Raw genomic sequence first — 27,915 nt, forward strand, 5'->3', positions numbered from 1 at the left:
CCCGCCTCCTCCCTCACCGCCGGCCGGGTTAGCCCCGCCTCCTCCCTCCCCTCTGGCTTGGTTTAGCCCCGCCTCCCGTATACGGCCAGGTCGATTTAGCTCCGCCTTCTCCCTCTACCAATGACAGAGGCTCTCTCGGGCAGCAGCGCCTGAGGGCGGTGGGCGGGGTCGCGCAATGACGCAACTCGCGCGTTTCCGGCCTGAGAAAACGTCGCGTTTCTGGGGAGACGCCTCGACTGGCAGTTACCACCGCGCTAGAAGCCTACCGACCGGCCGCTTCCATCACCAGGCGTCACCATGGGGGCTGTGCTGGGCGTCTTCTCCCTCGCCAGCTGGGTGAGTCCAGGGTCTGATCTCTCCGTTGGACGTGTAGTTTGGGGGAGGGCAACAGGGAGTCCCAGGCCCAGACTCTGTCGGTCCTTGGCCGGCGGTGGAGGGGCACAGGCCCTGGGCTGCAGAGAGTATCCGGGGGCCCAAATCAAAATCCGTGATTGCCCCTGGAGATTGGGATCACGCGGCTCGCCTTCCGGGTTTGTAGGGGGAACGTAGGAGGCCAGGCCGTCATTGTTTACAATTTCGATTGCCCCGCCCCCTGAGCCTTCAGGCCTCTGGGTTCCTCTGGAGCTGGGACCCGAACCGCGGAATGACAGTTCCGGGGCGAGGGCGCTCTGCTTCTTTTCGAAGTACCTTCATAAGGTGGCGTCGTTTAATTTTGGGTGGCTTAAACGATATATTTATCCCATAGCATGGATTTGCCAATGCTACAGAGTATGTGGCAGAGCTGGGATTTTAACCAAGGCCTGTATGCAGTTCTGGTGCAAAGGAAAGAAAGCCTGGTGGATTATTATTCAAAATTGGAAGCCATGGCGTGAACATTTTGAGACCTTGTCCGAGGCATTTATCTCTGGCTTCCTGTAACATGAGGATAATCACTCCAGCGTTCCTCACCTCGAGAGCTGCTGTGAGGATAAAGTGAATAAATTGGGTTGAATCACTTTGTAGGTTGTAAACGGCCTATTTTAAAAAGGAAATTTTAGGATCTAGGGACAAGAATATGGTGAGTTTCCTCATATACTTGACCCTGAGGATCATGATTCTTTAAAATCATTTTTTTGTTTCATAACTTCCCAGCTGATTTTGTTGATCAAGGACTCAATCTCAACTCATTATACTACCATTTCTTAGGGACAAAGTGTATATTCCATTTTTTTTTAAGATTTTAAGTAATCTTTACACCTAGTAGGGCTCCCTCTCACAACCCTGAAATCAAGAGTCACATGCTCCTCTGACTGAGCCAACCTGGCGCCCTTCCATTCTTTAAGGCTGTTGACCTTAAATCGGAAGGGTGTTTAGTCATTTGCAGGTTCCTTGAGAGCAGCGGTCTTCCAATTTTTTGACCTTGACCCAAAATAAGAAATAAATTTTATGTAGTCGATTTAATATGCCCAATTAGACCCAAGTTTCATGAAATAAATTTTACCTTTACCATCTGCTGTACAATTTTTCTTTCACATTAAAACAAATCCTGGTTGAATTTTATGATCCACTAGTGGGTCAGGCTATTTGCAAAATAGATTTAGGAAGAAATATAGTTAAGAAGGTAATTAATTAAGGAGTGATTTGTAATTTGAAACAAAGATGTCTTTTTTTTTTTTTTTTTTTTTTAATCCTAACAACATGCAACACATTTTGGCTTTGTTGTAAAGTTAAGATTTGAATTGATGCCATCAAAGCATTTCTCTCTATAAATTGCTTTTATATTTTATTAATCCCTTTTGTTCAACAGGAATAACAAGAAGTGCAGTGTACCAGAGAATGGAATGAGGGAAGGGAAGAATAATAGGAAATAAAGTCAGAAAGGTAGCAGGGAGCCAGCTAAATCCTGTAGATAACCCATTGTTTGGTCTTGTGGGATAATTTAAGGACTTTGGCTTTTACTCTTAAAGTGACAGAGGGATCCATTATAGAAAAGAGGAATGATGGGATCTGATCTGTGTTTTAACAAGGTGGTTGTGTGGAGAACAGATGGTAGAAAAGAAAGAGGAGAGCAATGTAAAGGAGAAAAAACGTTCTTTGCATCCTCTGTGAGGTTAGTGGTTGGGGGTCTGTGAATTAAACTGACAAAAGACAGATTAGCACAAGAAAAAAGAGCTATGTACACATGCAACACACATATACACAGGATGTTTTTCATCATTCAGTGATTAATAACCCAAAAGGGTAGTTACAAAATATGGCTTATTATATACCTAACTTAATAGGGGAGAAGAAAAGGGCTTTCATAGGATAGGTTTCTTTAGAGAAGACAGGTCGGTTTTTAGAACAAACAGGAGATAAGGAAGTTTGTGATAATACTTGTTTGTGTAGGTGCAGAGGTCTTTTGTCTTCTTCATGGCCATAAAACTCTTGGAGAGAGAGTTTATGGCAGCTTCATATCCCAGAAGTTGCTGCTTTTAGTTAGATGAAGAAAGCTCCAAGAAGGCTTTTTCCTGTGTCTGTTGAATCTCAAATGTCTTCATCTTAAAATAACCTATACCAACTCTGGCTTCTGAATGGGTCGCTTCAGCAGTGAGACAGGAGCCATTGCAATTAATCCAGGTGAGTGATGATAGTAGTGGCTCAGACCAACATGATAGTTAAGGATGCTAAGAAGTGATCAGATTCTGGATATAGGGGCACCTGGGTGGCTCCATCGGTTAAGCGTCTGACCCTCAATTCAGCTCAGGTCATGATCTCACGGTTCATGAGTTCCGGTTCATGAGTTTCAGCCCTGCGTTGGGCTCTGTGCTGACAGTGCAGAGCCTGCTTGGGATATTCTCTCTCTCTCTCTCTCTCTCTCTCTCTCTCTATCAAAATAAATAAATAAAAACTAAAAAAAAAAAAAAAAAGATTCTGGATATATATTCTGAGGATAAAGCTGATGTGCTCACAGATTGGGTGATGGTTTTGGAAAAAAAAGAAGGCATCAAGGATGACTCCACGGTTTTTGGCCTGAGTACCAGGAAGAATAGAGTTGTCATATATGAGATAGGGAAATGATAATAACAGTAGGACAGCTTTGTTCCACAGATTGAGTACCTACTGTGTAAAGATACAGGAGACATAAACAGTAGGTAGTCCCTCCTAAAGGTACTTAAAGTCTCCTGATACTTATAAACAAGTAAGTAGGTATGTTAGTTTGCTAGGGCTCGATAACAAAATACCACAAACTAGGCGGCTTAAGCAACAGAAATTTATTGTCTCTCTGTTCCTGGAGGCTAGAAGTCTGAGATTAAGGTGTCGACAGGGTTGGCTCCTTCTGAGGGTGATGAGAGAGAATCTATTCCATGCCTTTTTCCCAGCTCCGGGTGGTTTGTATCAGTCTTTGTTATTCCTTGGCTTGTAGATCTCTCCCTTCGTCTTCAGTTGGTATTCTTCCCATGCTGCATGTCTGCGCTCAAATTCTCCTTTTTATGACACTAATCATGTTTAATTAGGTGCCCACTCTTCTCCAGCATAACATCATTTTAGCTAATTACATCTGCAGTGACTCTGTTTCCAAATTAGGTCACATTCTCCAGTACTGGGGATCAGGACTTCGACATACTAATTTGACACAGTTCAACCCATAACAAACAGTAGGCAGTTATTATGAGATTATTTTATGGGCCAGAAAATAAATAACTACAGAGAGTCAGGAGTGTGTGGATGCAGACAAAATAAACCTGAAGCGATTAGTGTCGTTGTTGACTGTAAAACCTCTGTTCCAGTCGCTGGCTAGCTACAGACCTCTGGGTCTTTTGGCCCAGATTATAGTTAAGAATTGGATACTGAATATGGGTGATCAATTTCCCATGGTTGTTGTGGTAACAAATGTTAATGGCTACCGTGATAATATTGAGCCCCTGCTGTGTCAGGCATTATGCTACTTGCTGGATATTCCTGATACTAGCTCATTCTTCACACAGTAACTGTTTGGGTAGGTGGTGTTAATGCCCATTTTTACAGATGAGAAAACTGGGCTTTTAAGAAGCTTAACGTCTTGCTCTGGATCACACAAAACCATGATAAAGGCCACGCAAGGTACCATCCATAAAAAGTAAAGACTGGGACCATACTGTGAGACCAGCATCCTCTACAATTTTTTTTTTTTTAACGTTTATTTACTTTTGAGACAGAGTCAGAGCATGAACGGGGGAGGGTCAGAGAGAGAGAGAGGGAGACACAGAATCTGAAACAGGCTCCAGGCTCTGAGCTGTCAGCATAGAGCCCGACGCGGGGCTCGAACTCACGAGCCATGAGATCATGACCTGAGTCGAAGTTGGACGCTTAACCGACTGAGCCACCCAGGCGCCCTGCATCCTCTACAATTTACATCTCCTGCTTCTGCTGATGATTCTGACTTTAGCCTGCCCTTGTGATGTGACTTAATGTCACCTGTGAAAGCAATTCAAGCACTTTCCTAATTAAGCCTACATAAAAATGACTCAAATTATGCCTTCCTCTGGAATGCTCACCAGAGATCCAGGTTACTTTTCTTTTTTTCAATTGAGGTAAAATTCACAGAATATAAAACTAACCATTTTAAAGTGTGTAATTTTGTGGTATTTAGTACATTCACAGTGTTGTACTGTCATCACATCTGTCTAGTGTAGAACATCTTCCTTCCCCAAAGGAGAAGCTCGATTCTCATTAAGAAGTCATTCCCCATTTCTTCACTCCCACTCCCCCCCCCCCCCCCAATCCAGCCTCTGGAAACTAATGCTTTCCATCTCTGGATTTATTTATTCCAGATATTTCAGATAAATGAAACACAGTATGTGACCTTTTGTGTCTGGCTTCTTTCACTTAGCATGATGTTTTCTAGGTTCACCCATGTCGTACCATATATCAGTACTTCGTTCATTTTTATGACTGAATGATATTCCATTGTGTGGATATACCACATTTTATGTATCCATTCATCAGTTGATAGACATTGGGTTGTTTCTGCCTTTTGGCAACTGTAAATAGTGCTGCTTTGAACATTCGTGTATAGGTTTTTGTTTGAATACCTGTTTCGGTTCTTTTGGGTGTCTCTTTAGGACTGGAATTGCTGGGTCAAATGGTGATTCTGTAAGGACTCTCCAGGTTACTCTCGAAAGGAGCTAAATGGCTCTTGCTAACCTTATTTATGATGATTTCCATGTAATGTTGCTTTATGTTATAATACCAGATTTGGTAACTAGGATTCCTTAAATAGCAAGTGGAGTTAGGTTTTTATTTTTCTCAGTATTTAAAAAAAATTTTTTTTTAACGTTTATTCATTTTTGAGAGAGAGAGGCAGAGCACAAGTTGTGTGTGTGTGGGGGGGGTGGGGAGGGGAGTGGTGATGGGAGAGAGAGGGAGACACGGAACCCAAAGCAGGCTCCAGGCTCTGAGCTGTCAGCACAGAGCCCGATGTGGGGCCTGAACTCACGAACTGTGAAATCATGACCTGAGTCGAAGTCGGATGCTCAACTGACTGAGCCACCCAGGCGCCCCTATTCTTCTCAGTATTAATATATACTGTTTTTCAATAAAGTATACTCTCTGTGTGAATATAACTAACATATACTGGGCTCCTTCCATGTTTTAGGCCTGTGTTGAGTACTCATTTCATACAGCAATGTGTGGGGGAGGAAGATTCTGTTATTGAGTCTATTTTACAGAGGGAGAAATAAGCTAAGCTTATGTAACTAGCTGAGGTAGAGTGAGAGAAATAATATTGACTCCAGAATCCGTGCTTTTAATCACTTCCTCCTCCCAGCTATAACTGTCTCAGGTAAAGCTGTGAAAACCTGGCCGACCTCCTCATCTTCTGCTCTGTGACACTTACGACACAAAGAGGTCCACTCAAAGAGGTCTCACATGGCTGTGGTGTGCTTGTCACAGGTTCCGTGCCTTTGCAGTGGTGCGTCATGTCTGCTGTGTAGCTGCTGCCCCAATAGTAAGAATTCCACAGTGACCCGCCTCATCTACGCCATCATTCTCTTCCTGGGCGCTGCTGTGTCCTGTATCATGCTGACAGAAGGGATGGAGTCTCAGCTGAAGAAGGTAAAGAGAAGTAACAGTGGCCTTAATGTGCTGGTTATTTGTATTACTTTTACAGTTGGCACAATTTTAGTTGTGATTAACGTCCCAACTTTTCACCATTGTAAAACTCAGTCAAGTTCATTGTAATTGTTGGGTTTTTAAATTACTTTTGGGTATAGTCAAGACATAGACTATGAAGGGGTTAGTCCTTTTCCAGAAATAAAGGTCGTCAGAACGAACATCTTCAGAGTCTCATGTCACAACTCAGAGAAAGATATTAAAAGAGTGACACGAAAACATGATCTTTCCATGTATGTTTCAGATTTAAACATTTACCTAGACTCGACCTTCACCTGTGGAAGGAGTCAGTTGCCATGAAAATTTGTGGCAAAATGGGAGATAACCTCATCAATAAGAAAAGAGCACTTCACTTTTATTTGCAAAATACAAGTTGTTTCTACTGTTGGGTGATAAGGTTGCAAGTGAATTGGAAGGCAAAAAGTGAAGTCCCACAGGACAGTCTTGCAGTTGTTGAAGTAGTCAGTTTTAGAAATTGAGGCTTTTTTGTGATGGGATAGAATCTTCGTTTAAATGTGGATATTGCCATAACATTGCAATTGCTTTTTCCAGATCCCTGGATTCTGTGAAGGGGGGTTTAAAATCAAGGTGGCTGATATAAAGGCAGATCAAGATTGCGACGTGCTGGTTGGTTATAAAGCTGTATATCGGATCAACTTTGCCTTGGCCATCTTTTTCTTTGTCTTCTCTCTGCTCATGTTAAAAGTAAAAACAAGTAAAGATCCCAGAGCAGCAGTACACAATGGGTATGTACAATTTATTTTATTATTTACTTGCTATATTATGGTGTGGATCCTCCTGTTGAGCAGTTAATGTTGCTATTCGGATGGAAGCAGTAGAGTGTATGAATCAGTGGCCCACATATATTTTTGATCTGTTTCTGACCTATTGTACATGTGAGGTTGTTCCAGTGTTGTTTCCAGTTGGAGCTCTGTAGCACAGAGAGGGTAGAGGGGATGAGGAAAATCTTGTCCTTTCTTTTAATACCTTTGTTTCAGGTTCCTAGATTTTTATCAAACACCCGTGAAAACAGTTCACGCACTGTGCTAGGCACTGCACACACACAGACACATACACTTTTTTTTCTTTTCTTTTTTTTTTTTTTAATTTTTTTTTTTAACGTTTATTTATTTTTGAGACAGAGAGAGACAGAGCATGAACGGGGGAGGGTCAGAGAGAGAGGGAGACACAGAATCCAAAACAGGCCCCAGGCTCTGAGCCGTCAGCACAGAGCCCAACGTGGGGCTCGAACTCACAGACCGCGAGATCATGACCTGAGCCGAAGTCAGCTGCCCAACCGACTGAGCCACCCAGGCGCCCCACATACACTTTTTATTGTTAAAAGAGAAAAATGTACCTGATATATTAAACAGTATACAGAAAAATAAACTGGATCACTGATTTACACATCTGTCGTTTTCCATTCCTGACTGCTCCCAGTTCCTCTTAGTTTCAAGTAATTCTTTTTTTTTTTAATTTATTTATTTTGAGAGAGAGCGAGAATGCACAAGTGGGGGAGGAGCAGAGAGAGAGAGAGAAACAGAAAATCCCAAGTAGGCCCCACACTTGTCAGCACAGAGCCCAAAGTGGGACTCGAACCCTGGACTGCAAGATCATGACCTGAGCCGAAATCAAGATTCGGATGCTTAAACCAACTGAGCCACCCAGCCGCCCCGGTTTCAAATAATTCTTGTTTGAAGACTGAAAGTTCTGTAAACTTTATATGTATGATAATCCCCTTTTTATAGATGCAGTAACTGAACTTCAGAGAGATTGGAGTGTCTGAGATTTCTGAGCCAGTGAGAGTTAGAGGTAGGATTGAAACTCAGGTCTGTCCAGCTCCAAAGCCTGATTCTTTTCACTCTGCCATACAAGGCAGTCTTTAAAGATCATGAACCAGCTTTGGTCCTGGCTTTGCCAGTGATGAACTGTGTGATTGTGGGCACAAGGCACTTAGGTCCTGTATTGTGAAAGAAGGATTAGACGATAACTTTTTCCTAGATCCAATAATTAGTTGCTTCATATTTAGCTAACATTGTTAGTTTAGAATGCCCCAGAATTCTAGAAAAATTCCTATCTTTAATTGCTAAATGTAGGGAAATTCTTAAGTTATATGTTTTTCTCTTACATCTATGAATGATTTGTTCTCTGGGCTAATGTTTGTCTTTAAATTGTATGAAAGATTGAGTGAAACAGCTTCATATCAAATGAAGGGATAATCCCAGACAATCATGTTGGAAATGCTGAGTCTTTATTTTTGCATTTCAGAAATTCACTTTTCTTAGCATAAGAGCAAAAATTAACATTTCACAAATGCACTTTTTTATATTTTAATAGGTTTTGGTTCTTCAAAATTGCTGCCATTGTTGGTATCATGGTTGGTTCTTTCTACATCCCTGGGGGCCATTTTGCCACAGGTATGCTACTAAGGGGGTTAATTATAATATACACAGACTCTACAAATGATGGAGTTTAAGCTACATTTTCATTACTGGTTTTGCAGAACTGGCAATTGAATGAAGTGGTATTCAACTATATGACTCAGTACTAATATTAAGATAGTAATTAATTGTATAAACCCAGGAGGCATTCAGCCCACTTCTCAGCTGGAACCATATTTTGCCAGTATCTTAATATAGCTTACCTTCTCACTTGGCAGTACTAAGTTAATCAGAGAGCTTGTCAACATAGGGACCTGTAGGAACTCATATGTGCTCATATCCCTGTCATAATCTGCTTTCTTACCATAACATCAAGTGACTTATGTGGATTTCCACTGTGATTTTTTTTTTTTTCCCTTGTAAAATAAAGGAAAATGCTTATTGTACCATTTGGAATGTCAGATCCCAGGCTCCCCTTGGCACAAGCTAGAACAAGTTTTAAAAGGTCTGAAACCCAACAAAACACTTCTCAGAGAATGCCTTTGAGTTTGGATTTGGAATAATTTTGCTGTGCTGCTGGAGACAGAATATTCTCTACCACCTCTTACTTGAATTGAAATTGTTTTAAAATGTTGGACAGTGATATTCCGAAATGTTACTCCTGTGGTTAAGAATACCTTTGTTCTTTTGCTTTGTAGCCTGGTTTGTTGTTGGCATGGTAGGGGCCTTTTTGTTCATCCTCATCCAGCTAGTGCTGTTGGTAGACTTTGCTCACTCTTTGAATGAATCATGGGTAAATCGAATGGAAGAAGGAAATCCAAGGTGTTGGTATGCTGGTAAGTATCTGAACTCACCTATAAGAGCCATACTGCATTATGCTACATTAAACACAATGTACGTTAGACACTATTAACTATAGAGAACCAACTGAGGGTTGCTGGAGGGGAGGTAGGTGGGGGAATGTGCTAAATGGAGATGGGCATTAAGGAGAGCACTTGTGTTGAGCACTGGGTATTGTATGTAAATGATGAATCACTAAATTCTACTACTAGAATTACCATATATGTTGTTATCATATATTGCCATATATGTTAATAACTAGAATTTAAATAAAAACTTGCAACAAAAAAATAAATAGGATGTGCAGTAAAAATCTTCATTGATTTAAATGTATAAACTTCCAAATGAGAGCTGACTTTTTAAAAATTACAGTTTTCCAGTTGAGTCAGTTCTTTTTTTTTTTTTTTTTTTTTTTAATTTTTTAACATTTATTTATTTTTGAGAGACAGAGAGAGGCAGAGCATGAGCAGGGGAGGGAGAGAGAGAGAAAGAGAGATACAGAATCTGAAGCAGGCTCCAGGCTCCGAGCTGTTTGTTAGCACAGAGCCCGACGCAGGGCTCGAACTCAAGAACTTTGAGACCATGACCCGAGCTGAAGTCAGAGGCTTAACCGACTGAGCCACCCAGGCGCCCCAAGTCAGTTTTGAATTGTATACATTACTAGAAGGAGGAAGCACAGATAACATAAATCATTGGCTTCTCTCAATTCATTTATTTTGAGATTTATAATGTAACTAGATGTGTTTAGATAAAGAAAAACAGTTGTATATAGTGATGTAGTTTTGGTTTTGATTTCCTTGTTGCCATAGGCAGGGGATTCAGGTGGGTTATACATACAGGTCATCTGCCCACATCCCTCAGGCAGATAGAAGTGAACAGTCCTTACTGCTTTATTCAGAATATGACTCACACCCCTTGTAAAAGCTTTCTGGTAGAAAAAGGGCACTTAAAATTTCTAGGGTGGAAATAGGATATACAGCTTGTAACAATGGGGTGGGAGTTGAGTTCTCTCCTTACTAGGGGCAATGACCCAGCCATACCTCATTTAAAAAAAATAGTAGTTGTGAGATTCCCAGCTCCTGCCCCTCCACCCATTATAAAAGTAATAGCGAGGCGCCTGGGTGGCTCAGCCGGTTAAGCGTCTGACTTGGGCTCAGGTCATGATCTCACAGTTCACAGGTTTGAGCCCCACTTCAGGCTCTGTGCTGACAGCACAGATCCTGTGTCTCCCTCTCTCTCTCTGCCCCTCCCCCACTCACTCACTCTCTCTCTCTCTCTCTCTCTCTCTCAAAAATAAAATAAACACTAAAAAAATAAAAAGTAATAGCTGCTCTGTGTCAAGAACTCGGAAAACCAAAAATCACAAAAGAAAACATTCCCCCATAATCCAACTCTTCAGTAATTAATACTCACTGTTAACATATTAGTCTATGTCTTTCCAGACTTTTTTTTTTTTTTAAGTTTATTTATTTATTTTGAGAGAGAGGGAGAGAGAGAATTCCAAGTGGGCTCCATGCTGTCAGTGCAGAGGCCAGCACGGGCCTCAATCTCATGAACCAGTCTCACGAATCATGAGATCATGACCTGAGTCGAGATCAAGAGTCAGACACTTAACCAACTGAACCCCCCAGGTGCCCCTCTATTTACTTCCATTTTTTATAATTCATTTGGACTCACTCAACTTTAGAAGAATTTGATAATGAGCTGAGCATTTGCCATGCTTTGGAGTAACTAAAAAATAGAGAAATCTTGCATGTTCTTATGGAAAAACATTAGGAACTATGCTAATAATTTAATATACATTATCATTTGATAGTAATATATGCATCATTTAATTTTAAACATGCAAAATCCATGGAATTATGATAAATGGAAACTAGTTTTCTCAAATAAGTCTGCTGTGAATTAAGTATAAGTTAATTGAGCTCAATGTTGCTATAGTTGGTCTGAGCATACTGTTACTCTGTCATGTTTTCTAATTTTCAGAGTTACACAGCTAATTGTTGATTGTCCATGTGAACAGAAAGGAATATTATTTTAGGTACTTAAAAAGAGCAAATATACCACTGTCCCACAATGATGTGGTCTCACAGTGACAGGAAACAGGCTTATGTGGCCAGTAGCTGCAGAGGACAAACATCATAAAAGATGCCTGTCCATTGTTTTCTGCTAACACCATCCCTGGCATCTAGCTTACTGGACCTCAGCCAGTTTGACGGCCCAGAAGTTTTGTAGGTTCCTAAGAAAGGCTTGTAATGAACACTATTTTGCATACAGTTGGAGTTTACTCTAGCTGGAATGATCACATGTCTGGTTTTTCAACCCATGGAATCAAGTAAGGTAGTCTAGGAAGTGAATTCAGTTGCTTGGTCGATTTTTGAATTTAACATTGAGCTGCCTCTAATGCTGTCTGAAACATCAGCCTTGGGTCTCCTGTAATTTTCCTGTAAGATGTTGACCACCCTAACAATAAAATAATGTGTCTTTATTTTTATATGGAGTAGAAGACAATTGGTCTTCATTAGCAAAGTTTGTTACAATCACGAGCATTCATGTTGGCTTCCCTTTTTCTAGCTTTACTCTCCGTCACAAGCTTCTGTTACATCCTGTCAGTCGTGTTTGTCGGGTTATTCTATACATACTACACCAAACCGGATGGCTGCACGGAGAACAAGTTCTTCATTAGTATTAATTTGGTCCTTTGCGTTGTGGTTTCTGTGATATCCATCCACCCAAAAATTCAGGTATGGTTTTCTGCTTCGTCCTCCTGTGACAGATTTTTAATTAATGCTAAACTTTAACTGACATAATCTTTTATGTGAGTTTATGTTTAAGATTATGTACTTAAATATTTTCCCATATTATGATAAAGTCTTTATAATTATAACTTAGTAACTGTAAAGTGTGCCATTGAGTGAGTAATTTCCCTGTCATTTAAAAAAAAAAAAAAAACCCTAGGTAACCTGAAAATTTATAGCTCTTATAAAATACTTTACATCGTGAGTGATTCTTAGGAAACCTTAGCCAAGATATTAAACTAGAAAATCATTGCTTTTAGTATTTAAAAATAAAACTCAAGTGTGCAAGTTTCACCATTTAAAAACCATACTTAAAAAATTCGTAGAGATGTAGATGAGAAATATGAAAAGAATATGCGACATCGCCTCTCCTTTCGAAAATGAAAAAGCTGAAGTTGCAGAGAGATGATGGATCACCTGGTAGCTAGTTAGGGCACAGCTAAGCTTAGATTCTCCTACACCAAGGGACTAGTAAATCAAGCCCCTGTGGGATATACAGGAATTCCAGGACTATGACATCCCTTGAGAACCAATAGTACATGGTTCCTCTTTCTCGGGTCTTTTCCAGGCTAACTCAGACTGACAGGTTACCTTTCATCTTTCAGCTGTCAAGTAGAATCAGCAGGTTCTCAGTTAGTAGTATTTCAGGGGAGCCTAGGGAAATCCACTGGGTTTTAGGAAGTCAGCCCTTGCAGTTCCTGTGGCATTGTTTTCTTTTTGATTTCACAGGAACACCAGCCTCGTTCTGGTCTCTTGCAGTCCTCTCTCATCACCCTGTACACCATGTACCTCACCTGGTCAGCCATGTCCAATGAACCTGGTAAGGGAATGTCGATAGCACATTCATTTGATGAGAAGAAAGTAGGAAATTACTCTTGGCAGGTGCAAAACTAGAGGTAGAGCAAACATTAAACAGGCGAACAAACAAAAAAGTTCACTCCAATGTACAGTGTTCACTATGATGCAGATACTTACATTTCAAGTTTTATTCTTCATGTCTGTTCTTAGCTGTTCATAGCCAATAGCCTGAAGGACCACAGTCCTTTATACAGTCTAAGCTTTTCCCTGAACTTAGACTAAGTCAGACTAGTTAAGAGTTGGACAAGGCAACATTGTTTTGGCCCTCTGTAGCATTTTTTAATTGAATTTCACTTTGGTGTTAAGGCTCTAGAAGAAATGACTGTGAGAAATCTCCTTTGCATTGTGTCTCACTCAATAGGGTATTCTGCGGACTTGTTTTAAAGGAAAACAGTTACTGCAGACCTTCCAATGATGACTCAACTTACTGTTTTTGTACTCCTATTTAACTATGTAAAAACAAAACTAGGGAAAAATTCCTTGCGCTTAAAGCCTTTGTAAAACTATAGACGCAAAAAGATTTGCCAGTAAACTTCAAAATCCGTAAAATGAAGATTGACATTTATGAAATTTGACAAATATTTTGTTGCATCTTTTTTTCTAAAACTAAGTCACTGATTGCAACACAGATATGTCTAAGTTTCCAGGTTCTTTTAAGTATAGCAGTCTCATGCTATACATCATGACTGAATAAATGTGTGAGCATATCCCTCAAATCGTTTCCCGGAACAAGAAGAGTTCTAAGGATAATAAATTTTCCATTTTCAGATCGTTCCTGCAACCCTGGCCTGTTCAGCATTGTTACACACATGACCGCACCAACTTTGGCTCCTGGAAATTCAACTGCTGTAGTCCCTACCTCTGGTCCGCCCTCAAAGAGTGGGCATTTTCTGGATCTAGAGAATTTTATTGGGCTGACAGGCTTTGTTCTCTGCCTTTTGTATTCTAGGTAAGTTAAAAAGTACTTGGGACAAGATTCTTAGGACAGTTAATAATAGAGCAAAGAAGCTATTTTCTTTTCAAAAAGCAGTGTGAGGAATTAAAAACAACAATTTAACTCTTCTTTATGGGAAGCCCTTGACTTTCCTCAGTTACCCAGCCATGGATATTTCTTAAAGCCCAGTAAATTGTCTCATCAAATAATTCCTTCCAAACTGACATAGAGATACCTTCTCTTTCACTAGAGGATAAAGTCTTCATCTGACCCTAGATCAACTAGAGTAATGGCTCTGGTTGATATTTTTTTGTAAGAAAATCTTTATTTCCTGATCATTGTAAAAAAAAATAAACAATTACAGAGGTGCCTGGGTGGCAGTTAAGTCAGTTAAGTGTCCGACTCTGGATCTCAGGTCATGATCTCACAGCTTGTGGGTTCGAGCCCTAAGTCGGGCTCTGCACTGTCAGCGCAGAGCCTGCCTGGGTTTCTGTCCCTCTCTCTCTCTGCCTAACCCTCTCCCTCGCCCTTTCTCCCTCACTCCAACCCCCCCACTCCCATGCGTGCACGTGGACTCTCTCTCTCTCAAAATAAATAAACTTAAAAAAAAAACCAAAACAACAGAATTCTGTTACAGCTAATTTTAAAGTCTCTAGTTAATCCAAGAGCTCAGATATAACCTATTTTAGCACTTTGCACTCCTATATATGTAACATTGGAATAAGCAAATGTATAGATAAAAGGTGATTCATTTCTTACCCATTTTTATTGGTATTTTCTGCATAATAGCATATGTTATTTTAATAATTAAAAATATGAGGTAAAAATGGGCAAGGATATATTTATGTAAATTAACAAGTGAGAAAAGTATAAAGTGGAGAATGAAAGTATCCTCACTCCAAATTTACCTCTTCCATGGTTAACATTATATGGTACATAATAGTTCACACTTTTCCCCTTTGCTTATACTTAAGTGTCTGTCAATCTATTTGTATCTGTAGAATTATATACAGTTTTATATATAGTTATATACATATCACTTGATAAATAACAACTTAAAATCAGTTAGGGATGTACCATATAATACATGTAGTATTCTCAGATATGAACTTTGTTGTTATAATTTGGACAGCTTTCCACATTTTGTATAGATTTATCTTTTTTTTTTTTTTTTTTTTTTTTTTTGATGCTTGCTTAAAATACGGATTGGCACACTACAGCCCTTGTGCTGGCTGCCTATTCTTGCGAATAAAGTTGTATGGGAACACAGCTGTGCTCATGTGTTTGTTATATTGTCTGATCTTTTTTGTTTGTTTTGCTTTTGGCCTAACGTGTTTTGTATTGCTTTTGAGATATAATTTCCATACTATAAAATTCACTTTTTTAAATTATACTACTCAGGTTTTTAGTCTATTCACAGGATTGTGCAACCATCACCACAATCAGTTTTAGAACATTTTATTTTGTCAAAAAGAAACCATGCTCATTAGCAGTCACCTTTCTATTCCCTCCCGCTCCAGTCCTTGGCAGAAATGAATCTCCTTTTGTCTCTGTAAATTTGCTTATTCCAATGTTTCATATATATGGAATCATAAAACATGTGGTCTTTTGTGACTGTTTTTTTTACTTAGTATAATGTCTTCAAGGTTCATCCATGTTATGACATATCAGTACTTAATTCCTTTTTATTGTTGGAAATAATACTCTGTTGTGTGCATATATACCACATTTTGTTTATCCTTTATCAGTTGATGGACGTTTTGGGGTTGTTTCCACTGTGGGACTAGCATGAATAATGCTGCTATGAACATATGTGTGCAAGTTTTTTGTGTGGATGTACACTTTAAATTTTCTAGGATACATACCTAGTTGTAGAATGGCCGGGCTGCCAAAGTATTGTCTAAAGTGGCTACATCATGTTACAGTCCCAGCAGCAATGTATGAGTCTTCCAGTTTCATCAGTTCTTAATCAAAATACCGTAATTGTCTTTTTTTTGTTGTAGCCATTCTAGAGGATGTGAAGTGGCATTCCATTACGGTTTTGATTTGTGTTTTCCCGGTGACTAATGATATTGAGCATTCTTTTCATGTGCTTGTTAGCCATTTGTATATCCTGAAGAAATGTCTGTTTAGATCTTTTGCCCACTCTTAAATTGGGTTATTTGTCTTTTTATTGTTTTTATATATGACTTGAGTAAGGGGTCCAGCTTCATTCCGTCATGTGTGGGTATCTACTTGGCTCAGCACCCTTTGTTGAAAAGACCATTCTTTCCAACACTGAGTTGTCTTGGCATCCTTGTCAAAAATCCAGTGACCATAAATGTAATGGTTTATTTCTGGACTTGTAATTCTGTTTCATTGATCTGTGTATCTATCCTTATGCTAGTACCACACGGTTTTGATTACTATAGCTTTGTACTAAGTTCTGAAATCAGGAAGCGTGAGCCCGCCAAATTTGTTCTTTTTCAAGATTGTTTTGAATATTCTGAGTCCCTTGCATTTCTATGTAAATTTTGGGTTTAGCTTGTCAGTTTAATTGAGATTTAAATAAGGATTGCATTGAATCTGTTCGTCAACTTGGGGAGTATTACTATCTCAACACTATTAAGGCTTCTAGTTTATAACATAGGATGTTTCATTTAAGTCTTCAGTTTCTTATCAGTGGTTTAGAGTTATTAGCATACAAGTCTTAAACATCTTTTTTTGCATTTCTAAGTGTTATAAGTTAGATATTTTTTTTTAATTTTAAAATTTTTTTAATGTTTATTTTTGAGAGAGAGAGAGAGAGAGAGCGTGAGTGGGGGAGGGGTAGAGAGAAGAAACACAGAATCTGAAGCAGGCTCCAGGCTCTGAGCCGTCAGCACAGAGCCCGATGCAGGGCTCAAACTCACAAGCCATGAAATCATGACCTGAACTGAAGTTGGACGCTTAACCAACTGAGCTACCCAGATGCCCCATAGGTGAGATTGTCTTCTTAATTTGTCTTTTAGGTTGTTCATTGTTAATGTATAGACATAGAGTTGTTGTATATTGATGTTGTGTCCTGCAAGATTATTTATTGATTCTAATAGTATGTGTATTCCTTAAGGTTTTCCATGTACAAGGTCAAGTTATCTGCAAGTAGAGATCATTTTACTACTTTTGCAATCAGGATGCCTTTTATCTTTTTCTTGCCTAATTACTCTGACTCGAACCTCCAGTACCACGTTGAATAGAAATGGGGACAGTAGACTACCTGTCTTGTTCCTGATCTTAGCAGGACAGCTTTTAGTCTGCTCTGGGTTTTTCATAGATGCCCTTTATCAGTTTGAGGAAGTTCTCTATTCCTAGGCTGAGTGTTTTTATCAGGAAAAGGCATTATTAGATTTTAGTCAAATGCTCTTCCTATGTCTGTTGAGATGATTGTGTGGTTCTTGTCCTTTAGTTGTATGTACTTTTTTTTTTTTATTCAGTCATTTAACACACTTGCAGTTAGCATCTGCTGTTAGAAACGCAGAGATGACTACGGTCGTTGTTGTTGAGGAGTTCTAGGACTAGCAAGAAAGACAGGCATGGTAAGTGCTACAGCAGAGGGAAGCATAAGGAGCTGTGGGATTTTAACCCAGCCTGGTGATGAACTGATGTCAGGGAAGGCTTTCTAGAAGATGTGGCGTATAGAGAACTGAAGGATAAATAAGTTATCTGGGAGAAGGTTTGTGGGTGGTGTATTCCAAGCATAGAAGAGGCACTTGTGAAGTCATGGAAGCAGACATTGAGAGCATAGTGAAACTCCTAAGCAGTTAAGCCATCAAGTAGTAACTGATAAAAGTACTCTCTTTTTTTTTTTAAGTGATCCCTACATTGAATGTGGGTCTTGAACTCACAACCCCGAGATCAAGAGACGCGTGCTCTACTGAGTAAGCCAGCCAGGTGCCCCCACCCCTGCTGTCTTGTGATGACAGGTAGCCCTCCAGAAGGCCTTCAGTCCCCAAATAGTAGTTCAGGAATAACCGTCGTGTATATAGGCCAATGGCAGCAATTCATCTCCTGGCCCCTTTCTGATTTGTCTTCTTTTGGATCACTTTCCAGCATCCGCACTTCCAACAATAGCCAAGTAAGTAAGCTGACCTTGTCAGGAAGTGACAGTGTGATCCTCCGTGATACAACCACCAATGGTGGCAGTGATGAAGAAGATGGACAGCCTCGGCGGGCTGTGGACAATGAGAAAGAAGGAGTGCAGTACAGCTACTTCTTATTCCACTTCATGCTCTCCTTGGCTTCCTTGTACATCATGATGACCCTGACCAGTTGGTACAGGTAGGAGGCACAGACTAACCAGGTGGAAGACCACTTGGCCCCCTTGAAAATATCCATCCATTGCTTGACCCCAGAACCCCCTTGTCTTGCCCATATCATGAAGTTGTGTTCAGTGCTCTTTTCTGAAATGCCTTTGAGTTTTTCTCCTATCGGATTTAAAATCCAGTTGGAGTTCTTACAGAACAAATCATGGAGACCCCTTCCAGACTTGAGTTACTTGAGAGAAAATCATGACATAAAGCAGCCTGACCCATCTTTGTTCACTAATTTACCTCTGTATGTGGCCATACAGAGTATTCCGGTCAAAGTAATGATGTGATTCAGAAGGCAAGTTTGAGGGATGCCATTTCAATGTAGACTTTTGCCAATATCTAGAATAGCTAGACGTTCCTAAAGAACTTTGCCCAGGGGATACGGTAGTCAGAGTTCTTCGTGCTAGCAAGAAGATAAAAGCTCTTTGAGAGGCAGAGTCCCCTGCTTATAAAAAAGTAATAATAGCTTTCTCAAGTTCCTCCTAGAACCTTACTAGAGAGTAGCGTCAGCCTCCCCCTTGGCTTTGGCCAGGGGGCTGCTAGATACTGATAACAGGCTCCTTTACTTGACTCTCTTCTGTTTTCTTAGTCCTGATGCAAAGTTCCAGAGCATGACCAGCAAGTGGCCAGCCGTGTGGGTCAAGATCAGCTCCAGCTGGGTCTGCCTCCTCCTTTATGTCTGGACCCTTGTGGCTCCACTCGTCCTCACCAATCGTGACTTCAGCTGAGCCTCTGAGAATTCATAAAGGTCTGCTTTGCTGAAAGCCCATATCTATTTTACTTTTGCTTCAACTAAAATATTAAGTGAACAGTTTGCAAATTTGACTATATCCAGGTTTGTATCAGAGGGCAAGATTGAGTAATGCTTGATGCAGGATCTGAACTTTTCATTTATATGTATATTATGTTTATTTGTAAGGATATATCGCAAAGGGAACATTTTGCGTTTTAAAGTGAACCACAGCTGTGCTGTGAAGAGTTCTTTATTGAGACCTATAGGATCCTACAACTTTGATTTAAAATGTAAGAAAAATGTTGGATATTTGAAGCCAATCGTTAATATATTTCTATTGCAGTATCCTTAAAAAGCAAAAAACGAACACAAAAACCACCATTTCTATGACGGGTTTCCTCTGTGAAGTCTTTACTTGTGTGATGCAAACACTCTGTTCAGTCCTTAAACCCCTACTATGTGTAGCATCATAGTACTTGGGGAGGAGTGTGTGTGTGGGTCCTTCCCCAGAAGAGCAGGGTGGCTGACGTGACTACTGCTTCTACAGCTTGAGTTTGTTCAATTCGTGTTTTACACTACAGCATTGATGCTGCGCGATTATAGCTTTGCCAGAAGTGCTTTCCATAAGTGCTTTGTAGGTTTGGTTAAAATGAAGATTCACTTGGGAAAACAGTGCGACTTTAGGTCAATGTACTTATCTTGTTATATGAGTATGTAAAAGTAAATGCATGTGAATTTATTATATTTGCACTATAAAGTTATTTGATTAAAATGGAGACTTAAGCTTTGAAGGACCCCCCCCCCCCCCTTTTTTTACAGCTTTTATGAGTTAGCAGCCATCCTATATTTTTTAGACCTATATGGGCAGTCGGGTTTACCAAGCATTGAGCAGAATGTGCCTGTCCCTTCTAAAACGTAAGGTCTGGCTAGTAAGTAAAGGCTTGAACTCATCCAAAAATTGTACTAATCATCTTCCCTGGATAAGACACTTGCATAGATGAGAGACAAGGCAGGCAGGCACCGTCAGGAAACTTCTTCAGGAGAGGTAGCACACAAGGAGGTAGAATAGAACGGTCTGTTCCGTACCAGGCTCTGTCAGGTTCGAGGATACAACTTTACTCGTGACAGACACCAGCTCTGCCATCTTGGACTTAAAGTTTAGAGGAGGGCGAAAATGAGCTGACAGGTGTACAGCATGGTGTGATTAGTGCTGTGATTGAGGAATTGTGGAGAACCCAAAGGAGAGGTGCCTGGGGTGATTGGGGGGGGGGGGGGGTTGTCCTGGTAGGCTTCCTGGAAGAAGTGGCATCTAGGCCAGGGATTGTTAGGAGCTAGCTGAGAGAGAATTGGGGAAGTGGGCTGGCATTGCCGAGGGGTAGACAGAACTGCACGTCAAAGGCAGGGAGATGAAAACCCATTCGGTAAGGCTGGAATGGGGAGAAGAGGCAGGGATTGGGTCACGAAGGGCTTCGCAACCCACACTGAAGAGTTTGAACCTTACACTGAGAGCAGCAGGGAGCATATTCATAGTGACGTAAACAAATGGTCTTCAGTCACTGCGGCTGACACGTAGAGAAGGCATTTAGAGATGAGACCGGGGCAGGCCACGTACCATTTGAAACAGAGGAGTGAAAATGAGGATGGGGAGAAATTGACAGCTGAGCTACTCAGTAATTAAAATTTTAAAACTGGCAATTGATTAGATACAGGGAGAGGCAGATTCTGGAGTGATGCTGGTTTCAATCATCTGAGTCCGTGGGGTTCCATTTATATGGTGAGAGACAAGAAGAGGAACAAATTGTACCAGAAGGGTGGAGTTGGTCCCTTAAGAATGGCTAAGAACATAGGCTTGGAAGTCAGACTGTTGGGGTTTGTATCCAGCTTTGCCATTTCTGTCTGTCAAACTGGGCGGCTAATATTTATTGAGTACATACTATGCTTTATGACCTTGGGCCGGTGACTATCTGTGTGACTCTGTCTGAGCCTCAGCATTTTCCTCGTTTGAATAAAAAATAGTATCTAGTACATAAGATTGTTTAAAAGTGTAAAGTTACTCTGCAAAGTGCTCAGTGCATTGTAAACACTCCAGTGGTAGCTGCTGGTCTGGCCGTGGGCTAAAATGAGACTAGACAGCATTCACAGGTGAGAGGTGTTCAGCCACGGTCTGACGGAGGCCAGATTTAAGGTGTTCTTACAGAATTAAACAGGTAGGACACAAAGGGCACCATCTCAGTTGGGATGGAGGTTGGGGGATGGGGTAGGGAAGCAGCACTTGCCAGGAATTGTTGGAACCACCATGTTTTAAAAGAGTGCTTTATATCAAGGTATAGAGATAAAGTAGCAAGGGAGTTGGGGGGCAAAGAGGGGAGGTTTAGCCCTTTGCTTTGCCAGTGTAAAGCAGACACCCCACTTTTCCTTAATAGCAAGGATAGCCAGATTAAGACCTTTAAAGGTCCCAAACGTCAAAAGCATGACGGTGTAACATCCCCCACCTTATGTAATGCAAAATAAAGCAATACTAAATTGTAAAATAAGTGTAACAGAGTCCAATAAAGTTCTTATTTTTTCTCATGATGATAACTTTGATATTAATTTGAAATAACAAATTTCCTTTGAAAATTAGGGAGCAGTATCCCTGTTTGCTTGGCTGTACTCTAAGAATAACTTGGCCTGTTGCTAGGAAACCTGGTATTACTCAAGACTCCAGTGAATTGTACACGTGAGTGCTGAATTATACATAAGCATAAATAATGTCAGCATGTTGAAGCCCAGGATCATACTTGAAACAGGAGAGTATTTCGAATCATCGGATCAGACAGTAAAAGGCACGCACGGCCTGGCTCTAACCATCAAGAGAAACTGGGCTCCAGTCTGACTACCTGGTTTTGAAACCCAGCTCCACTACTTGACTTGCTGTGTGTCCTTGGGCAAGCTGCTTAACTTCTCTGTACCTCGTTTCCCTCCCTCTGTACCTCCTTCTCTGTACCTGGCAGTACTATTACTTAATTAAGTACGCTTAAAGGTTAAATGAAGTTATCTATGTGAAACACTTAACGTAATGGATGCCCAGCGCTTACTGGCACCAGGAACTGTTAGCTATCCCTGGAAGAATCTGAGCCCCCTCCAGAAAGTACAGCTGGGCCTTAAGAACTGAAACATTTGCATGTCGTCTCTACCATTATGTGCAGTGAGCACCATTCTCTGTATATGCTGGGGTCTTCTAAGTGCGCACGATCTTCGGAGGTGGCCAGCCCCAAGTCTACAGGTGCATGGTGTTGCCACAGGGCCTCTCCCTATCTGACGCGGAGGGAGGCTCTGCCCAAGCCGCCATGTACCGTGAATCACAAAACTTCAGAACCTCTGTCCGAGCTGTCATTGTCACGAAAGGACTCCACGCATAACCTACGGGGATTTTTTATTGTTTCAGACCCAGTCATGCATACTAAAGTTACATGTTTTCACCACTTTGACTTAGAAAATGCACTAGAAAAATAAACTTTTTGGTCAGAACAAACACTGAAGTAGATGAATCCTCCACCACGTGTCCATACACTCAAAGCTAAACTGAATTTCAGTTTGAAGCGAGGAATGTGACCAGCGGCTGAAACGGTGCCCCAGTCTGGTCAGAAAATTAGCCCACCTTCCGGCCCTGTCGGAGTGGTGTCGGAGAGAGGTTGTGGGTATTCCACTGCCACGAGCTGTAAGCGAATCCACAAGAATCCCCAATGGCAGCTGAGTTTCTGCCCAGCTAAACATGCTGGCCAGGGAGACCAAAGGAAAAGCAGCCGTCAAACGGTAAATTCATCACTAGCATCTCCATCCTCGAGCCACACCGGGCCTTCCTGTGGAACCAGATCTGTTAAGGAGGAATTTGGATCTGATGACGCCCGTTACTTGGCCTGTCAAGCAAACCATTGCTGAGTCGGGAGAATAGGAAGGAATTTACTTTGGATTTATGGATTTATGAAATTACCAGATCCCCACACTGAGAGGCATCACCAGAACGGACATCTTTCCCGAACAGCTGAGAGGTTTCTGTTTGGTGTCTCCACATACCTCAGGCCACAGAACAGCCACACTTAACGCCATGACCTTGGTTAACACTTCACTTCCTAAATGGAAGAGGGGGCTTCGAGAGAAAACCTTAAAAGCTGAACACTTTAAAATGAAGTATTCTAATAATGCCACAACAGTACTACAGGTTTTGCCTCCCCAAATGAAAAAGTAATCTCATGACTGACCTTGAGAATCCCGTGGCATTTAAAGAAACTGCCCACCCAGGGAGAATTCAGAAAGGCTCAGTATGTTACAGGAGTTCAGGGACAATACCTCTTGCTGTCCTCTCTCTCTGGCAGAAATGTAGTATCTTAACAAGCTGAAGTGTTTGTAAACCTCTAAGGACATGTGGCTCTTTGTAAAAGCAAGATGAAGTCTGGGGACGCTAAAGCCACTTCTGCCAAAAGCAAATAAACTCCAGAGAAGCCAGAGGTGTGCACAGTTGTTTCCGTAGCTTTCTTCCAGCCTCCCCCTGTGAAGGCAGAATAGGATTCCAGGAAGAGACACAATTTTCCAGATTCTGTATAAGAAGAGGAAGAAGACCCCCATCTTACCTAAGTTGACAGAGTCATTTGGCATCGACAGCTTCAGATGTCGATTCATTCAGACCTACATTTCCTATAAAGTAACCCAGATTGGCAGGGGAGGAGGGGGGAGGCAGGAAAGGCCTCCAAAAGGCAGAGTACAATGTCCCTGTAGCAGTAAAGCCAATTGATGCCGAAAACAGAGGGTTCAGAGCTGAGTGCAGATCCTTTTTATCATGTGATTCAGGGGTGTTCAGTGGCTCATCCAAGGCCACGGTAACATAAAGCCATTACTCGGGTCTCCTGATACACCATTCCTTTCCCTTTTCTATACCACAGTGCCCTGAATTTGGGGAAAAGTTACTTTTCAGGTGTTGGTGAAATGGGCCAGAATTCTTCCCTGAAGGAAGACACTCCCAGGTCTCCGGATGCTCCCTCATTTGGCCCATCAGTGTACCCCCACTACCGAGTCAGGCTCACTGGGTGCTCCCTTGGTTGTTCCCTCACCCTGCTAGGGAAACTTTACACAAATGCCTGGCGAAGCCACACAGAAACTGCCTTGATTTTCACCCAAGCAGTCCCAGTTTCACAGCTTGGTTCAAACCTCCTGAGGTGTCAAAGCTATTTGATCTCTCTTTGAAGCTGCAGAAGGCAGACAGATCTTAGCTCTGACTCCTTTCAGAAGCTGAATGCAACAGCTCCTTGGTCCAACTGGAGAGGCCTCGGAAACGGGCAGCATCCTGGTCTCTGACATACTTGTCCAGGTGAGCTTAAATACATGTAAACTTCTGCAGTCAAATAGACACGGGCAAAACCGGCCAGGAATGCAATACAGAGTTTAAACTTTGGAAACCTGGTGGGGCCAAATGGTTCATTTGTCCTTCATTGTAGCTTGCTGTTGGTTTTGTTTTTTAAACTCTTTCCTCTTTGAGATGTGAGAAAGCCTCTAACCAATTCCCACCTCCAAGCAGTTGGGTTCTGAACCATCTACTTTAGTCATCCTACTTGTGCTATTTTGATCTTTTCAGCAACGCTGGTCACACTGTCATCAGCAGATGGAACCGGAGGCTGCCAGGGGTATGCACTTGGGTATTTCCAGCTATGCCAGGTCCCACGAGGATTCAGGGTTAGTATCTATGGTGAAAGGATCTTTCTCTGGAATTGGCACTAATGAGGTGAATAATTTCCACCACCAACTTCTCCAGACATTTTAAACAGTACTATACAGATGAAGAGCTTATTAACAATAGACTGGCCTTTGCATTTCAGAGTACCGTTCTCTACCTAACTGAGCTGTCCCCCTTGCCTGGTGGTCTAGTAAATGCATGGAGAAGGTACTTACACAACACACAGTACTCGTCACTTTTTAACGCCATGACTTTCAAGGAATGAATACAAAAGAAAATAGGTCAAAAGCCACCAAATGAACCACTTAATTTGATGCGTGGGCTAAGGCTAAATTTTTGACAGAAAAGGTCTAAAGTGCTGAAACGCAGAACTAACATTCAGTCTCGCTGGATAAGGTCTGTCCACCCACACCAGAGGCAGAGACTCAAGACGGTCTGCGAGGGTGGGGGCCCCAGAAGTGATCCAGCAATAACCTGCCCTTGCAATCATTTCCAGAGACCAAAATTTAAGAATCCCACTCAAGTCATTTAACCATTCCCCACTGCCAGGTTTACAAGGTACCACCAGAGCCTCAGGGATAGAAGGAATTCATACAAACCCTGGTCATCTCACCTGCCCTTTTCAAGTTTAATCCTCCCTACAAGAAGGAAGTTCGTTATCGCCAGGTCCCAAGAATATACATACTAGTTTCCTTAAAGGCAGGGCCAGATGGTGACATACGCCTCTTGGAGAGGCCCAGATGTACCACAAAACAAGATCCAACCACTTGCATCTAGAGGCAAGAAAACCAATTTTTCTAGGCAGAAAGCCAACATCTAACATTCAGTAACTAAACCAAATCCCAGAATGTCATGCCAAAGCCCTAGGCATCATTTCATCCAGCCTCATTTTACAGATGAGAAAGGTGAGGCCCACAGAGGCCCAGGTCTTGTCTACAGTCACACATCTGGGGCTGGAGCCCTGGTCTCTTAATTCTTGGGCCAGAATTCTTTTAGCTACTCAGGCCTCACATCCAGTGTTTCAGGTTGAGTAAAATCATATACCTCTAGGATCCTGTATGATTCTATTGAGAACAAGGGCTAAGGCTTTATGGGTTTGGGAAAACTTCAGTTTCTATTGCAAGAGTCAACCAGTGAATCCCAGAGGTGCTTTGAAGTCTCGCTCCCAAATTTGATCATGAAGTGCTGCTTATGTCCTGATGCTCCCACGATTGAGTTAAGGTGCTTTCCAAACGCGGTGATGGCAGCTGGGGTCTGGACCTCAAACTAGAAATTTCACGATGAGCGACAGAGGTCTTTAGTTAGGGTTCATGCGAAAGACAAATTCCCAAAGTCTCACGTGTGGCCACCTGGTAGGCTCGGCCAAGTTATTTCACAGGCGTGTCGCCACTGGCCAGTCAGGTTGTTTTCTCCTGAATGTGGGACCAAAGTGACTTTGGTCCTGGTTTTTCTTGTTCCGACATCTGTAAGAACCAGATACAGCTTCCAGATTAATGGTTGCAAACCGAGATTCCAAACATTTGGGAATCACTGAGGACATTTTCCGTGTCTTCCGTGGATTAATTCAAGTAACCAATGGCTTACCCCGTGGCTCAGCCTCAGAGCCCCACAGGATGCAATTCAATGACAAGGAGCAAGACTGACTCCGTGGCACCTCAAATTCTCCTTGTGCCTCTCCAAAGCAAAAGGCAAGGATTTAAAGATGGTGGCACTCACAGAGGACTGGCTAATAGCAGGAGTATAGCTGTGACTTCACAGCCCGCAGGGAATCATCACACTGCGCGTCTGAGCTTAGCCCCTCGGGCGGCAGGGCCTGGCCCAGGATGCTGTCACAGACGGGAACAGGTTGGCAGAACTCTCTCACAAAGTCCTCCTCCGAGGCCAGCAGCACCGCGTTCCAGGCGGTGGTGTCTAGCTCTCCAGCCGTGCCCCCATACTCCTTGGGGAGGATGCTTCTTGGAAGGTTTGTGTGGAGAGAGTTCAGGTCAGACCCGTGGAGGAAAAACTAAAGGGGGGATGAGATGGAAACACACGTGTCCTCAGGTTAATCAGGATCGGTGGCCTGCAGGATAGGTAGGCGCTCAGACATCTGCTGACCTTATAAAGGAACAGTTGACGGCAACTTCGCCCTTCCAGTTCCTCAAAAAGCCCGAGGACCCTTAATTCCCTTCCTTATAACCCATGCACTGTTGGCTGGCCCTTCAAAATATATCCGAGATTCGACCCCTTTGGAACCATGCCGCTAGGGCTTCTCCCCTGGTTTCCCACGATAGCTTCTGACCTGGTCTTCCTACTCACAGCCTGTCCTACAATCTCAGCTCTTCTCAGTGCTGGACGGTGCCGCTCCTCTTTGTACAACCTGCCAACGCTCCCACCTCACGCCCACAGGGCCTGGCATAGTCTTGCCCTTGCTGCTCCTCTGTCTCCCTCCTCCCTCTGCGGATGTGCTCCCACCTCAGGGCAGTGCCACTGCTGATTCTCTTATCTTTATGCTCACTCCCTCAGGTCTTTGCTCAAGGCCAGCTTCTCAGCGATGCCACCTCTAACCACCCTGTTGAAGGCTACAACCCCTTGCCCCCGTTCTGTACTATCCCATTTCTCTGCTGAATTTTTCTCCATAGCACTTACCACATTTTAATACTAGGTAATACACATCCGCTGTCCGTGTCTCTCTCTAGAATGCAAGGTTCCCAGGGGGCAGAGATTTTGGTCTATATATTGCTCATCTAGAACATACTTGTACATAGTAGTTAAGTGATACATATTTTTGAATGAGTGAATGAGCATATGAAGGATGAAATGAACAGGATAATGGACCACAGATACGGTCATTTCATAGGTATAAAAGGCCTCTTCCAAAGGCTGCTTTGGCAGCCTGGGGTGCCTGGGTGGCTCAGTTGGTTAAGCATCTGACTTTGGCTCAGGTCATGATTTCACAGTTTGTGAGTTCGAGCCCCGTGTCGGGCTCTGTGCTGACAGATTGGAGCCCACTTTGGATTCTGTGTCTCCCTCCCTCTCTGCCCCTCTCCCGCTCGTGCTCTGTGTCTCAAAAATGAATACACATTTAAAAAAAATTTTAAAATAGAATAAAAAAAAAAAAAAGGTTCCAAACAGTATCTCCAGGTACTAGGCAGGGATGCTACTAAGTTAGCAATTCTCAAGCCAAACTGCATCAGAATTACCTTAAGTAGAGTTTAAAAACACAGACTCTTGGGCTTCACCCCT

The 27,915-nt window shown here is 42.0% G+C and overlaps 2 protein-coding genes across 14 annotated transcripts in view; one reads left to right on the plus strand and one right to left on the minus strand.

Annotated features, from left to right (window-relative positions):
- The first annotated feature begins 178 nt into the window (after positions 1 to 178).
- On the plus strand, positions 179 to 21,557 carry SERINC3 (serine incorporator 3). The gene is made up of 10 exons (XM_019458394.2): positions 179 to 336; positions 5,893 to 6,054; positions 6,664 to 6,857; positions 8,449 to 8,528; positions 9,191 to 9,328; positions 11,907 to 12,076; positions 12,860 to 12,950; positions 13,757 to 13,937; positions 17,991 to 18,218; positions 18,840 to 21,557. Exons 1-10 carry the CDS (start codon positions 298 to 300, stop codon positions 18,976 to 18,978), a joined length of 1,422 nt encoding a protein of 473 aa, XP_019313939.1. The 5' UTR covers positions 179 to 297; the 3' UTR covers positions 18,979 to 21,557.
- Positions 21,558 to 22,381: 824 nt separating this feature from the next.
- The window catches only part of TTPAL (alpha tocopherol transfer protein like), a 35,857-nt gene continuing 30,323 nt past the window's right edge, over positions 22,382 to 27,915 (minus strand). For 11 of the 13 annotated variants that reach the window (XM_019458400.2, XM_019458404.2, XM_019458403.2 and 8 more), the window contains one exon: positions 22,382 to 26,695. In XM_019458400.2, the coding sequence (XP_019313945.1) occupies positions 26,417 to 26,695 (279 nt within the window). In that variant the 3' untranslated portion in view covers positions 22,382 to 26,416. Of the gene's footprint in view, positions 27,427 to 27,915 lie in introns of all 13 variants that reach the window. The other 2 variants (XM_019458401.2, XM_019458407.1) reach the window with 2 other exon arrangements.

Source organism: Panthera pardus, unplaced genomic scaffold, assembly GCF_024362965.1.
Source record: "Panthera pardus isolate Hobbes unplaced genomic scaffold, ASM2436296v1 HiC_scaffold_25, whole genome shotgun sequence".
Classification (NCBI taxonomy): domain Eukaryota; kingdom Metazoa; phylum Chordata; class Mammalia; order Carnivora; family Felidae; genus Panthera; species Panthera pardus.

What these genes read in the sequence shown, in the direction of transcription:
- SERINC3 (XM_019458394.2), top strand. Translation starts at nt 298, where the DNA reads ATGGGGGCTGTGCTGGGCGTCTTCTCCCTCGCCAGCTGG. An exon ending in TCCAAGGTGTTGGTATGCTG is followed by an intron (nt 9,329 to 11,906) that starts GTAAGTATCTGA and finishes CCCTTTTTCTAG; the next exon opens with CTTTACTCTCCGTCACAAGC. An exon ending in ACCCTGACCAGTTGGTACAG is followed by an intron (nt 18,219 to 18,839) that starts GTAGGAGGCACA and finishes CTGTTTTCTTAG; the next exon opens with TCCTGATGCAAAGTTCCAGA.